The sequence below is a fragment of the Chionomys nivalis genome, chromosome X, assembly GCF_950005125.1.
Source record: "Chionomys nivalis chromosome X, mChiNiv1.1, whole genome shotgun sequence".
Classification (NCBI taxonomy): domain Eukaryota; kingdom Metazoa; phylum Chordata; class Mammalia; order Rodentia; family Cricetidae; genus Chionomys; species Chionomys nivalis.
The window spans coordinates 135,883,606-135,898,929 of NC_080112.1; the positions used below are offsets into that span (position 1 = coordinate 135,883,606).

A 15,324-nucleotide genomic window follows, 5' to 3' on the forward strand; every position below is an offset into this window, starting at 1 on the left:
TGCTAAATGCTATTCACACTGTTGTGCAACCAATCTCGCAAAATTTAAATACTATACCTACTAAACAGTAACTCCTTGTTTCTAAAAGTTTGATTTTGATGACTCAGGCAATGGACTGCCTTGGGTATGTTTGTGATTAATACAGACTCTGGAATCTGGAAGATTTTACCTTTTGTCGATTTGGGCAGAATTTCAACCATTACATTTCTTTAGGTGGTTCTTCTTCTGGGACTTTGATAATATGCATTTTAAGTTTTTAAAAGTCCTGTTCATTTTTCCCCAGGCTATTTTTTGTTGTTCAGACTGTGGAGGTACTTTTTTGAAGACAGGATCTTGTACTGTAACCTAGGCTGGCCTAGATCTCAGGGCAATCCTTCTGTCTCAGTCTCTGAAGTGCTGGTATTATAGGTGTATGCCATCACACCCAGTTAGATAGGGGAAATTTCTCTTATAATCCTTATTTTGATTTCATACTCAGTTTATTTCACTCATATATTTCAGTTCTAAAATTTCCATTTGGGCTGGGCGGTGGTGGCGCACGCCTTTAATCCCAGCACTCCGGAGGCAGAGGCAGGCGGATCTCTGTGAGTTCGAGACCAGCCTGGTCTACAAGAGCTAGCTAGTTCCAGGACAGGCTCCAAAGCTACAGAGAAAACCTGTCTCGGAAAAAAAAAAATTTCCATTTGGTGCTCCTTTATATTTTCTATTTTTTTTTCTGAGATGGAAAATTCATTTAACTGTTTATATTTGCTCTCAAAGCTGCTGCTCTAACATCCTGACCAGGTAATGCTAACATCTGAATCAGTATTGGTGTCTGCTGACTTTTTATATTTATACTTTTTTTCATGGTTCCTGATGTGATTTTTTTTTTCTGAGACAGGGTTTCTCTGTGTAGTCCTGGAACTAGCTCTGTAGACCAGGCTGGCCTAAAACTCACAGAGATCTGCCTGCCTTCCAACTACTAGGATTAAAGACGTGCACAACTACTGCCTGTGTGACATTTTTTTCTGTATGCCAAGCATTTGGATCCTATTTAATATACTTTGGCAGGCAATCCCATGTTGAGGTAGAATGTGAGGGCAGTATTAGCATAAATATTCTCTGAACACTACTAAGACTACCCAAGCAATAGTGGAAACACTGTCTCAAATGCTCAAATGTATTTAGCTATATGCTTGCTCCCAGAGAGTGAACCACCTTGTTGCCTATGGTTAGGACTGTGAGTTCACCTTTCTTCTGGGCTATGGGGAAGGAACGAAAAGCCTATCTTCTCAAGGAGAGTTGACAATAGGGAAGAACAGAAGAGGAACTGAACGGCTAATCAGTCTCAACCCTCTGCTAAGACCCACTGACATTAGCAGGGGTGGGAAACAAGTGCTCTTGCCTTCAGTTATTTTCTGCCTAGTTGATGCTGGGAATGGTAGAAGCTTAGTATAAACTATGCCTGACCACACCACTTTAAGTCTCATTATTTTGGGTCAGTGGTGGAGGTTCAACTTGCTGAAAGTACACTGAGAAGAAACAACTTCCTTTCACAAGGGTAGGATGGTGAAAAATCAGTTTCCTGAACAGATGCAAAAGTCACCCAGCAGAGGGAACCAAAGCACTGTCCGTTGTCTTTTTTTTTTTTTTTTCTTTTTTTTTTTTTCTTTTTTCTTTCAAGGCAAGGAATGGGTAATTAGGACACATTTCCCCTAGCCAACACCCTTGGGGCTTGGAGGGGCAGAACACCGTCACTTGTTCCCTATTCCTATCAGTATTTGGGTAGATTAGAATGAGAACTGCCAAGGTTTAGGCATACTGAACTACCCTATTCCTGTTTGGCTAAAGAGAACTGAGTTTTCTTTGAGCTTTTTGTGTCTGCTAGTGTTATAGCGTCCTGTTGGTGATATACGGAAATCAGCAAGAAAACCCAGAGACTACATTCCAAGGTCCTCAGACAATCTGCCTTCTTTTCCACTGCTCCTGGTCACATTTGTTACGGTTCAGTTGGAAGGGAAGTACTGAGAGCTATAGGTTCCTCCATCTTGGCAGAACCAGAAGTTTCTTCCAAGTGATATTTATATTAAAAATGGCATTTGTTTTCTAGTTTTCACATCATCATTAAAAGTCTACTATAGAAAGTTGTTACATTATAAGACTGTAATTTACCTCTAAATATCCAATTATATCTATTTGTATTCCTGGTCAACTTAGCTTGTTTTATGCTATTTTGGTGGTTTGTCCAGACAATCAGTATTTTTAGACTATAATAATCCAAAGGAAAGAATTCTACTTAATTCATTATCACCTAGTACTATATTTCACACACTAAAGGGAGCCAAGAGAAAAAGAACATTTTAAAAATAATTTGCACATTCTTCTTTTTATTGATCCAAGGCATATCTTATTTTTAACTTGCCTATACAATTTCTCTCTTTAATCAACCTCCCCTTTTTCTGATAACAATATCCACTGTGATAGTTATTCTCTTGAATTATACCAATTGCTATCAGGAACCTGAAGGAAAGAAGGTATGTAAGAACAGAGGTAACTGAGATGGGTTATTTTTGTTTTTTGAGACAGGGTTTCTCTATAAAACAGCTCGGGCTATCCCAGAACTTGTTTTGTAGACCAGGCTGGCCTCAAACTTTTAGAGATTCATCTTGCCTCTGCCTCTCAAGTGCTGGGATTAAAGGTGGGAGCATCACTGCCTGGCTGAGGATTCTTAAAAAGAACTCATTTAATACACTGACTTAACATTTAACTTTGGAGGTTTTTTTTAGACTTAGATTACCAATGGATTTCTACCCTTTTGCTTTAAAAATATCTATTGAGCTGGGCGGTGGTGGCACACACCTTTAATCCCAGTACTCCGGAGGCAGAGGCGGGAGGATTTCTGTGAGTTCAAGAGCCAGTTCTAGGACAGGGTCCAAAGCTACAGAGAAACCCTGTCTTGAAAAACCAAAACCAAACAAAAATCTATTGAGTTTCTAAGACCAAGGGGACTATTTCCTGCCTTCATCCTCAGTTCTTCTATAACCAATCTATAGCTCCATGGTCTATTCAAGGAACTCTGCTCCTGCTTAGAAAAAAAAAAGTGTAGTAGGTGATGTGGTGACCTAAAGCATGCTGGTAGAAGCCAGGCCTTTTTGAATCCAACTGAAAACCCACTGATCTAGACAAAGTTTTGCATTTATTACATCTACACTGAAAGTGTTTGAGAATATAGACATATGGCACTTTGTTTGTTTTTCGAGACAGGGTTTCTCTGTGGAACACCCCTGGCTGTCCTGGAACTCACTTTGTAGACCAGGCTAGCCTCAAACTCAGAGATCCACCAGCCTCTGCCTCCCGAGTGCTGGGATTAAAGGCGTGCACCACCACCACCTGGCTTAAAGCAACAAGCTACATTTACTCAAATTCCTACTCAGGGGCTTCTATAAAGATGGCTGGTAAGTAATGTTAGACAACCTCCTTCTTCCCCACTTCAAATACAAGATACTCTGCTTCGGTGGTAACATAGTTGTTTATAAATCTGAATGTATTTTCCCAGACAATGTGAAATGTTTTTACTCTGGCTAGTTTTAAAAAGCTAAAAGCAATATGTCTCTATGAGGAACAGCACTCCTGATTAATGCCAGGATCACATCCTTCATTGGCCTTGTTGAGAGGGCTTCACATACATGAGAAAGTGCCTGTCTTTCTAGTTCATTCACCTCCTTACATTCTCACAAATACAGTCACTTATGCAAACCACCTGGATACTTTCTGCATTGTAGACGATTTTATCTAGATGGAATCAATCATATGGATGTTCTCAATTCAAGCAGGCCAAGTCAGTGGAAAGTCAATGCAATTTGCAATCTTTGAGACTTGGGTTTGAATCTTTGCTCCTGTTTACTAGCTGTGCAATCTTAAGAGTAGTTTATTTCCCTCGGGGCTTCAATTTCCCCAGATAAGAATATCTACATACCTTATTCCAGTTAAAACACCCTTAGTACCCAATCAAATGGGCAGTCAGTAAATGTGACTGTTCATATTCATCAAGGAGAGAAAAAGCAGTGACCTTGACACACTCCACGCTATTTGATTATAGGTATGGCTGTTCCCAAGTTGTTTCTTAAGAATTGGCCATATTAACAAACTAAAATTAAGGCAAATTGATTTTAGATTTGAACAAAGCAAACAAAGTTAAATTAACACATAGAAGAGAAAAATGGTTGAATTTTTACATAATGGCTCTTTAAATTTTTCTATTTAAGACAGCTTTTTACTTTTAAATTATGTGTGTAGTGCATAGAAAATGAACTGTAGTGAAATGAAATGTTCTGAGCATGTTTCAGTTGGTCTTGTGTGTGTTGTGTGTGTGTGTGTGTGTGTGTGTGTGAGAGAGAGAGAGAGAGAGAGAGAGAGAGAGAGAGAGAGAGAGAGAGAGAGAGAGAGAGAGAGACTCTATCTACAGTCTTGGATGTGGCTGTCCTGGAACTCACTATGTAGACCAGGCTGGCCTCAAACTCACAGAGGTCTGCCTGCATCTGCCTTTCGAGTGCTGGGATTAAATATGTGCCACAATACCTGGCTAGGTCTCAGTTTTCTTACATAGAATATGGCTAAATTGTTCTCAGTTCCAAAATTCTATACTAAACTAAAAAAGTTTAAAATTTCAAGACACTTAAGGCCATTTTTAGTTTTATGTAGTGCAGTATAATGTAAAGAATACAATACTTTAAATTACCATGCAGCATTTTTTCATTCAATAACATAAAATATAATCATGTTCTCTTCTGTCCTATTTTTATTGTTTAATACTTCTATCCACAAGCTAAGTCCACAAGAGGAAGCTTATAATTTCAACATTTTGATAGCTAAATATTCTCACTGCTTCAACCAGAAATGCCACCAGAAAAACTACTGAAGAGCATGATGGTGAATTGTGAATATATGTCACATAAGGTTTATAAAAATCATCAGGATTGGAAAGGAATAATTGCGAAAACATCTATCAAATATATTTTTGTTTAGAAAAAATGCCTTAGCCTATTCACTTCATAACACAAATAAGAAGTTGAGGAATGGAAAACTAAACACTGAACCAGAAGCAAAAGGGGAGTTCTATTTGTATAAATCCTTATAATCTATAACTGCACTCATCGGTCTATACAGTAGACAAAAATGCAGGGGACGCTAAACTAAAAATTCAGGGCTGGGATGTAGCTTAGTGATAGAGCAATTACCTAGCATATGTGAAATCCCGTGTCCCATCCCCAGAACTGTTTTTCAGTAACACCAACTATGTCTTAAGTGCCTAATAATCCACTATTAACACTGTACTGAACAATGCTGAGCTATAAGTTCAATTATATAAAATAATTCTCTTTTTTGAAGTTTTTTCATTCTTTTTTATTAGATTTTTAAAAAATACCAATCCAAGTTCCCACTCCTTCCCTCCTCCCATTCCTTCCATATACCCTCCCACCCCACCCCCATCCAATCCTCAGAGAGGCTAAGGCACATTGCTTTGTGGAAGGTCCAAGGCCTTTTCTCCTATATCTGGGCTGAGCAAGGTATACATCCAAAGAGAATAGGATCCCAAAAATCCAGTGCATGCAGTAGGGATAAATCCTGGTGCTTTTTAAAAAATATGTATGAGCATGGGAGGTTGCCAGTGCAGATAGATACCCACAGAAGCCAGAAGATGGTGCCAGATTCCCTGGAGTTAGAGTTACAGGTGGTTAAGGAACCCAAAGAACATGGGTGCTAAACACCGAAATCCAGTCCCTTGGAAGAACAGCAGGTACTCTTAAATGTTCAACCATCTCCCCATCCCTCTTCCAGTCTTAAAAAATTAATCTCTCTCTCTCTCTCTCTCTCTCTCTCTCTCTCTCTCTCTCTCTCTCTCTCTCTCTGTACAATGTGCCTTCCACCTCCCAGTAAGAGTGATAAAAATAAAAATGCTCATGCTACAAGTCTGGCTTTTGCATGAGTTCTGCAAATTCAAACTCAGGTCTTCATGTTTATATGGTAACTGTTTTTATTCCCCAGATCCATTTTTTTCTCCAGTTGAGATGAAGTCGCACACACACTGGTATTATATGTATGTACAACTATGAACAGCTGGCAGTTCTTTTAAAAAGCAAATATTCACTATTTTATACTGTTTACAGAATTTAAAAAATAAAAATTCACCTCTGTTAACCAATGCGAAGAAATATATAATGTTCTAATGTTGAGGATTTTGCTGTAGGTTTCATAAGATCTCTAGTGTAAGATGCAGTTCAATTTACTGGTAACAAAATGATCTTTTGCTTCAGGCTATCATTTGGCAACTTGCTTCTAAAACATATCATATGACTGAACTGTTTCCTGAAACAAGCTTTGTGAACCAAAGGATTAGAGCTAAACATACAAAAATCTAGATGACCAGGTCAGATTTAAAGATCATCATATGTGCCAGGTGGTGGCGGCGCACACCTTTAATCCCAGCACTCAGGAGACAGAGACAGGTGGATCTCTGTGAGTTCCAGGCCAGTCTGGTCTACAGAGTGAGTTCCAGGACAGGTTTCAAAGCTACAGAGAAACCCTGTCTCAAAAAACAAACAAAAAATCATATGTAACATGATGATATAAAACTCAATTTATACAGTCAACAAAACATAATCAAGACCTAAAGTGTATAAGAGACTGTATTAGCTAAGATAAATTATATTTAATTTACTTTGACTGTAACCCTACTTCTACTATAGGAGAAGAACGAAGAAATCTAAAAGTGCTTTTGGATTGATATTTAAGTGTATAATATCTCTAATATTTGGGAAACCAACAAAATCTCCCCAAAACAAAACTGGACCCACTTTACAGCTTCCTGGTTGGTACTTCATTCACATTCTTTGTAGCTGACATCTTTAAGAGAAGGCAATAAATGAGCCATTTTGTTATGGTATGCCAAAACATAAAATTACTATTTACTATTAGGCAATATGTCCAGTAAATACCTGATCCTGTAGGTATGTCTACACCAACCCACAGCTTACACAAACCCCTAAATAACATTTATAACAAGCTGCAATATCAAATGTTGGACAATCCTGCTCTACATAATGGTCAGTCTAATAAAAGATTGAGGACATTCTTATACATTATTTGGTGAATTTAAAAATATAAAATCAAAATATTCCCAAATTAAAAATGGCTCCTAGTTTTCTAACCTCTACTAACTGTAAGCTAGAATCAGTTAATTTTAAAAAAGGACAATGTGAGGTGGCAAGGAGACTGACAGATGAATAAAGTGGCCTATAGTTAAAAACAACCAAAAAAAAACCAAAAAAAAAGTTAATGTAAGTGTAATTTAGTAAAGGCTTGGTATTAACAAACTATATAACTAAGAACCATAAAAATTCAAATCAAAATTTTTAATTTTTAAAAAGTTTTACTTAAAAATATATGTTGTTTTTAACATTTAATGGGAGTAGAGCACAATGTTTTGGCTTTGTCAAGAAAAATTTCATTTTATTTTTAATTAAAATATTTCTGAGTTGTACAGTAAATTTTCAATTCAGTATTGGACTAAAGTTTAAATATAAGATGTCTCAGTGGGTAAAGATGCTTACTCACCAAGCCTGATGACCTGAATTCAATTTTATTTATCTCTAAGAAAAAAACTGGCACGCCAGTTTATGAAACTCCTTTCGAACATTTTTAAGATTCTGAACATGCTTTTCTGTCTTCCTTTTCCTTTACATGTCTCTCATGATGCTCTTTATTGGTTTTTCTCCTTTAAAGATAATATTTGGAAAGAACAACACAAAAAGAACAAGACTGAAGAGACTTCTATTTTACCCTTATAGGTATATTCAGATATTATAATGATTGTTTAAAATGATCAACCAAATAAATGATTTTTCCTTGTTTTGCTTAATTCTAGAAAAATCCAAGACAGTTCTTTGAGCAAGTCAATTATAAGTATTACTTAATAAACACAAATCATAGATTATACAATTGTTTTACACATACTATCAATTTATTTAATCCTCATGACAACTCTGAAGTCAATATTTTTATACTTATTTTGAAGATTCAGAACAACACATGGGTGGGTATAAGGATGTGTTAATATTATCTATTAAAACTTAATCACAGGCTGGAGAGATGGCTTAGAGATTAAGAGCACTGGCTGCTGCTCTTCCAGAGGCCTTGAGTTCAATTCCCAGCAACCACATGTTGGCTCACAACCATCTCTACAGAGATCTGGTGCCCTCTTCTGACATGTACATGCCAGCAGAACATTGTACACATAATAAATAAATCTTAAAAAAACTTAATCACTTAATTTTTCTATGATATGAATTGAGAATGAGATGTAAATACACACACACACTTGTGAAAGTGTATTTCAATGCTTAAAAATGTATTTTCCACTAAAACACAACAACAATTGAACGTTATTACACTTATGCATCATTAGAGAGACAAGCAAATGTTATTATCCTTCATTACAATCGGAGCCACTGGGCCTAATGCATCCAATGTGCAATGAGTGAATCAGGCCACTCTGACGTCACTCATCATTTACAGCCTGACATTACACATGTACTAGATCATGAAAGGATAGAGCAAATCTTGTTAACTATGACAATGATATGAATTTTTTAGTAGATGATAATTAAAGAGAAGTTTAAGAACAATTCTGCAATTCAGATTTCTAGATAAATAATTTGCTATACTTCTATTTATTTTACAACTTACCAAGACAAATCCTTGGTTCAAGACTGCACATCTAAATTATGTCATTTTTCTTATGTAAAATTAGGATTATATTTACTGTGATTTCCAGAACTGCAGTAAAGAAAAGGCCAAGTGTGCCCATATTTGCTTTTTTAAGTAAACACTTTTACCTCTTTATCTTAAAGTTCAAAGGAACAGGGGAAGTTTCACATTTTGGATAGTCTACTAACACAGGATTCAGCTACCAAAATAAAGCAGATTTCTGGATTTTTTTTTTAAATGTTGTCCTGTATCCGAATCACTGAAAACAATGAAGCATTCAGTAATGTGTCATAGTAACTTGACAGCTGACATGAAGGAATACCTGTCCTTGCCTCAGATCTTCATTTGAAGGAATAAAAAACCTGAAAAGTGGTAAAAATGAAACAGGAAATGGAAAAAGAACTTAATAAAACATTTGTTAAAAGTCAATCATCATAGATGAATAAAACACTTTCCCAACAAATTAAACTCAAGAAACCTATATAATACATACTAGAAATACTGTAAAACCCTGTGCTGTATTATAAAAGGATTACTGTCTAATTTTGAGGTTAAAAATGGCTGTATGTTCACTAAAGAGCTGCAATACAAAGTTTCTTTTTTTGTTATCAAATATATTATTTTTCAATGCCTGTTAGGTACTTGTTATTTAAAGGAAGTCAAGGTGACTATTTTTTATGCAACACATTGTATAAGAACATTGTTTATAATATATATATATATAATATATTGCATTGTGTCTATTTTTAAAGAGCATAAATAACCTTCATTTTATTACTAGTACATTGTTTTCTATTTAGATTAGCATTTATTCCAATTCCAGTGTAACTAAGGAAAACCATATATACTTTAAGTTAGGCTTGTCATCTAGTGATATTTGTCACTGACAGCAGTGGATTTGTAGAAGAACCACAATTCCTTGATATCTATCCTCTAACAGTCAAATATCAAAAAAAAAAAGTACTTGCAACTTTAAGTAATCCGATACTAAGGACTTCTGAATATCTATTTAGGAAGTGATTTTGATCTTCTAATAACCCTGACTTTGTTTACATAGTACTTAAATATCCTAAATTTGCCTTCAACATTTGGCCTAGTTCTAGCCTATCATGTTATGACCCATGTTTGAGTTCAACCACAGTGTTTTTTGTTTTTTTTTTTTGAACACCATGAGGCTTGTGTGAGGTCTTAAAGCAGGAACACTGTTGTGAAGGAATGAAGAAACTGCTTGTGTTTTTAGAGGCATGCAGGTCTTTTTAAATTGTTCATATTTCAATGAGGAATTAAAATGATAACATAGATTAAGAGTCATAAGTACCCTATTCTAAACCTTCATGATTCACTTAGTATTTATTGAGTTCATAATATATATGTTCCAGGCATTGTGTTAATTGCTGAGGATTCAGAGAAATAAAAAGGAGTTTGTTTTCAAGAGCTCAGTCTATCTAGTGATGAGACCGTAAATGTAATCCTATATAGAGCAAACTTAAAATCTTTTAGAAAGGAGAGGAAATATCTGATGCAGTTGCTTAAGTAAATATTTCTTTAGAAACCCTGTTATTTCTCTGGTAAAATACAAAATTATTCCCTGATGCAAGTCTACTGGGGAGGAGATGGCATAATAATGGGTATCAATATTAGTTTTTATGAAAACTCTCTTCTCTCACTGATTTCAGTATTTTAAAATCATATAAGAAACATTTTACTTGCAATAGCTTAACAACCAAAGGAAACAGAGTATCTAAAAGCAATCTGTTGAAGTCTACCTTTAATAAACCTAGGCAGGCAATACCTGGTTCTGACATACTTTATGCCAGAATAGTAAGAAAAATTTTTAGAAATTACAATGGAATTTTATCCACCATGCTTTAGAAAACATGACACTAACAATATGAGTGCACGCACGCACGCACGCACACACACACTCTCTCTCTCTCTTGTATACATCATTAATATATAATATTATTAATATATAATTATAAATTAATGCTTTCCTAAATCAGATCTTATATTTGCCTATGAACAATACCATGATCTCTATTAGTATGTTTATGCCTTGACAAATGATTTGAAGCACCTATTCTAACATAAAGCAAAGCACACAAATTGTATCTACCTGGTTTCAAATTATGGCTCTACCATTTACTATTTATAATCTTTGTGCTTTTAACTACTGAATTTAGTTTCCTAATCTGTAACAATGGGGACCACAATCCTCTCTGCTGGGTTACAGTAAGGATAAAAATCAAACAGCAGGTATAGCACAATACCTTTGCATACAGTAGATGCTAAATAAGTGGGCTTGTACTTTACCTAAATGCTATACATATATACAGAAAAAGGATAAAGTAGAATTTTAAATGCTTTCTCCCTGCATATTGACACATGCCAAGGAAAAATGTGGATGAACAATTTAGCAAACAAAGGAAACAAACTATCTAAAGGCAATTTGTTGAGGTATAGCTTTAATAAATCATTTTAATGTTATCAGTGGATTCATTTTGAATCATAATTGTTACTGTGTGTATTTGAAAAGCAGATTCATACCTGGGCGTGGAGGCATATGCCTTTAACCCCAGTGCTTGGGAGGCAGAGGCAAGCAGATCTCTGTCAGAGCAAGGCCAGCCTAGTCTACATAGTGAGTTCCAGGCCTGCCTGGACTGTCTCAAAAAGCTAAGAAAAAAATAAATTAAAAAGCAAATGCTAAGCATATACAATTCGACAAGTGTAGTACTTTGGGAACATTTTAACACCTTGATGTATTTTTAAATGCAATTTTTTCTAAAGAAAAAAAAGAAGAGGCCCCCTTGTTTTACACACTATCCAGGCAAATGATGATTAAACATTCTAAATTTAACTTTGTTATTAAAGGCTTACGGAATCATATTGGCTCTCAAATTTAAATAAAATTCTTGTAATTCTGCCAGTCGTAAAAACACTATTTCTGTTTTTTTTACACAGGCATTTCCTTTTAACATGGCAACATGTGTCTACGTCTTTTATATTTTTGAGAGGTATTTAGATATTAAAGGCATTATCTTGTAACAAAATATATTAAATATGGACTCGAATGCTTCCCGAATTTAGGAAGATCAAGCAAATATTTTTATATGGCAGTAGAGTGACTAGGGAGAAAAACCTGAAAAATGATTTGAATGGATTCCTTTCCTCCACCCCTTTCCCCCTCCCGGAGAATATAAGTGTCCCGCATCTCACACCAAACTGAGCCTGAGTTTTACTGACGTAACCAGTAACCCTATCCACCTCTCACACTGCGGAGGCCGGCAGGGGCAGCCGCTGCCGCCAAGAACACCACTCATCAGAGCCTGCCCGATTCCACCCCCGCGTTTCAGTCATGCTTTCCAGAAATGGGGTCACTCGCTCAGTAACTATTACACACACCCAGCCTATCATCCTGTAATCCCCTAAAGTCCGCTGCGAGGACAGAAGGCAGCGAAAAGTCAAGAAAGAAGAATCACAGGCGCGCCACCATCAGGAACTGATTTTCCACTCTGGAGAGGGGCGCTGATACCCTGGAATGGATCTTGTCTGGATTATTTTCTTAGATCTTGAGTCGATTCTGGGACAGGGGCAGCTGGGAAAAGCTCGGTGCTGGGATGTGTCCGCAGAAATTCTGTTTTGCCTTGTTTGGGTATACTGTTTGGGCTTTTTGACACCGGGGTGGGTGTCTCAGGGATGGTCACCAGATCCCGGGCGAGGAAAGCCAGATAGCCCTTTACAGCTACCGCTGATCTCCTTGAATTTCACTCGTTCACCTCCACGGACAGGAAACAAAGTTATACTCAGGGTCTTACAACTCAGTGACCTCAAAAACCGGGGAGTGGGGTACCGGAGGCGTCCCGTTTTTCTTTTGCAGCGGCGAAAAGCGCTGCGATAGATCGGGGGTGCCCCTCAGTCCTGTACCCCTTACTCAAAATCCTCATGGCTCACCACCTTGCCCTGAGTGCACCCGTCTCTCCGCAGCAATCCCTTCCCTCCCTTGGCCAGACTCAAGCCTTGGCTCCAGGGTGAACCGAACCCATTACCCCAAAGTCGCTAAGATTCCGGAGAAGCCCCCAGAGCCGGCAGGGCTAAACTTCTCAACTCCCCGCCGGCTCCCGCATTGCCTCCTGCTTCCCCCACGCAAAGTTGATTAAAACCGGCTTCTTGCAAAACCTCAGCGCCCACTCCAAACCCTACGCGCCGCCACACCGGCAGCCGCCCCCCAGCCCCCCCAAAAAAGAGCCTGGGAGAGATGAGTGAGTGAGTGAGGAACGGACAGATCGGCAAATCACAACGACCCAAGGCAGAATCCCGCACCCGGGACAAGATGTGAGCCGGAGAAGGTGGTCAAAGGGGCAGCTCCAGGGAAGAGAGCTAGCCGGCGGGGGCGTGGGGAAGGGGCGCGTCTGCCCCGCCACCGGGCTGCACTCACCTCAGCGCTGTCGGAAGGGCTCTCCACAGCCATCTTCTGCCACGGGTCCGCCAGCTGCGCCAGCGGCATCTTCCCCCCTCCCCGGCCCGCCGCCTTCACCACCTCCTCCCTCCCCACCCGCCCCACAGCCGGCCCGGCTCCTTCGCCGCTCGAGCGCCCCGCAGAGTTGAGAAGCAGCAGCAGGACCAGCGGCGGCTCCCGAGAGCGAGCTCGACGCCGACACTGACCGCCCGAATGCCCAGCGCCTGGCCACAGCCGCCCGCACTCCGAGCGAGAGCCCCGCGCCGCCGCCAGGCACCAGGGCTCGCCCCTTTCTTCCTCTCCTCCTTCCGCCGCCCGGGCTACGGCTCCGCCCCCCGCCTCCCCTCCCCGCCGGTTCCCGCGCCCGCTCCCAGCAAAAGCGACCGTCGCGCGCCCCCCCACTTCCGCTCACAACATGGCGTCTAAGCGATACCTGCCTTTCAGAGCGAGGTTGGGCGGCCGCCACCACCACCGCGCGCACCCAGGGGCGTGGCTGCTGCAGGACACTCCCTCGGGCCGCTGCGCTCGGCTCCACCCCTTTCCCACCCCCACCCCTCCCTCCTCCTTCTCCCCAGCCTCGGCTTTTGGGCCTCGCCTACTTTCAGGAAGGGCGAGCCCAAGAGATTTGGGGGCGTTGGCGGAGTTGGGGAGGGGGGAGGTGGGGGAGAAATAGGCAATGCAGGAAGGACGAGAGAGGCTGGGTGACTTTAACTGCCACGAGTCCAAGCAGGTTGGAGGTTCGCTGAGAAAGGGAGAGCGGAGGGGTTTGCGCTCAGCTGGAGAAGCTAGGCAGGGCGCTGGGGGAGCAGTCCCGTGCTAGCAGCCTGGGGCGGAGGCGGGAGATGTCTTTTCGGCCTTTCTCCTCCAGGGGTGCGCGTGGGCGCGCCTAGGCTATGGGCACATCCCCTCCTGGCCCGAGACTCTTCCTCTTCAGGATCACTTGCCGAGTATTCACCTGACCCCTTTGCCTCTTCTTGGACCGGACTTAAGACTCTTCGTGCCTGGGAGCCAGCCGCTTGTAGGTTCAGCTCCCAGTTTGAGTCAAAGCTTTTCAAGTTGATTCTTCTGTTAAATTGTTAGTATTTGCGATTTTTTTCCGTCCCACCCTACCTCCGCCCCAATAACCCTTCCCAAGTACGTAGAGCCCTCGAGTTTCAGCCCAGACTGTCACACCCCTGCCTTGCCACCTAAATCTTCAAAGAAAACAGAGGTTCCTTAAGGTTGCCCTTCTTGGCAGAGATTAAGGAGTTAGTAAAAATATCTTGTAGGCAGGAGCGCGGGGTTTCTGCTCCTCCGTTGACTTTAAATAAAAGATTACATTTTTTTTTTTAATCAATCTGGTTGTAGGCGGAGGAGAAGGAGGTTGTGACTCCTCCTCCTGCCCAAGAAGAGGAAGCCCTGGGTTAAGGGAACCCAATCTTCAGTCGGCATCGAAGCCGCAGAATTCTAAGAGTTTGGGAAATAAAGCCTGGGCTCTCGGAGTGGGTTCCGTGAAGGTTCGTTCAGTCCTGGGTTCATCGCGCCTGCCGCTTAGGCGCACTGTATGCCTGGATAGAATTGTGTAAAAGTCGCTGGATTGAGTGGAAAGCTACTGCAGCCCCTGGCTAATCGCCCTGCAGCGGGAAGGGGGGAAAAAGCACAGGGAAATCTCTGGCCAGTTTGTTTCTTCAGTCCCCAAGGCCTGGAGGGAGGCATCCCTAGCCTCCCACGCTTGGCTACCACAGCGCGTCCCCCCGCTGTGCTCTCCCTGCACGCCTTTTAACAGTTTCCTTTAATCATCCTGGGGTTCCAGACGCCTGGAGAGTTCTCTCCACCCTCCCTTCCGCAGGTGTGAGAATGACCTTAGAGACCCACGCCCAGTTGGCTAGGTCTGTGCGGTCTGTGCAAGGTTGCTTGCTTGGCCCGCCAGAGACAGGTGCTGGGCTCTTTTTGCTGCCATCTGCAGCACGCCCCTCCAGGCCTGGTAGCCTCCTCTTATGAAAGCTCCAACTGTTTAGGGAAGGCAGCCGGAAATTCTTGCTGTGAGCCCTCTCCCTCAGCCTTGGACTCAGGGACAGCTCACTTTGAACAACAGCTAGGCAGGCTCAGAGTAATCTGGAGGAGACGGAGGGACACATGGAGAC

At 40.8% G+C, this 15,324-nt stretch overlaps 1 protein-coding gene across 4 annotated transcripts in view; it reads right to left on the bottom strand.

Annotated features, from left to right (window-relative positions):
- Positions 1 to 13,264, bottom strand: part of Rps6ka3 (ribosomal protein S6 kinase A3) — a 118,138-nt gene extending 104,874 nt beyond the window's left edge. For all 4 annotated transcript variants that reach the window (XM_057759126.1, XM_057759124.1, XM_057759123.1 and 1 more), the window contains exon 1: positions 13,181 to 13,264. In XM_057759126.1, the coding sequence (XP_057615109.1) occupies positions 13,181 to 13,249 (69 nt within the window). In that variant the 5' untranslated portion in view covers positions 13,250 to 13,264. The remainder of the gene's footprint in view (positions 1 to 13,180) is intronic.
- Positions 13,265 to 15,324: the final 2,060 nt, after the last annotated feature.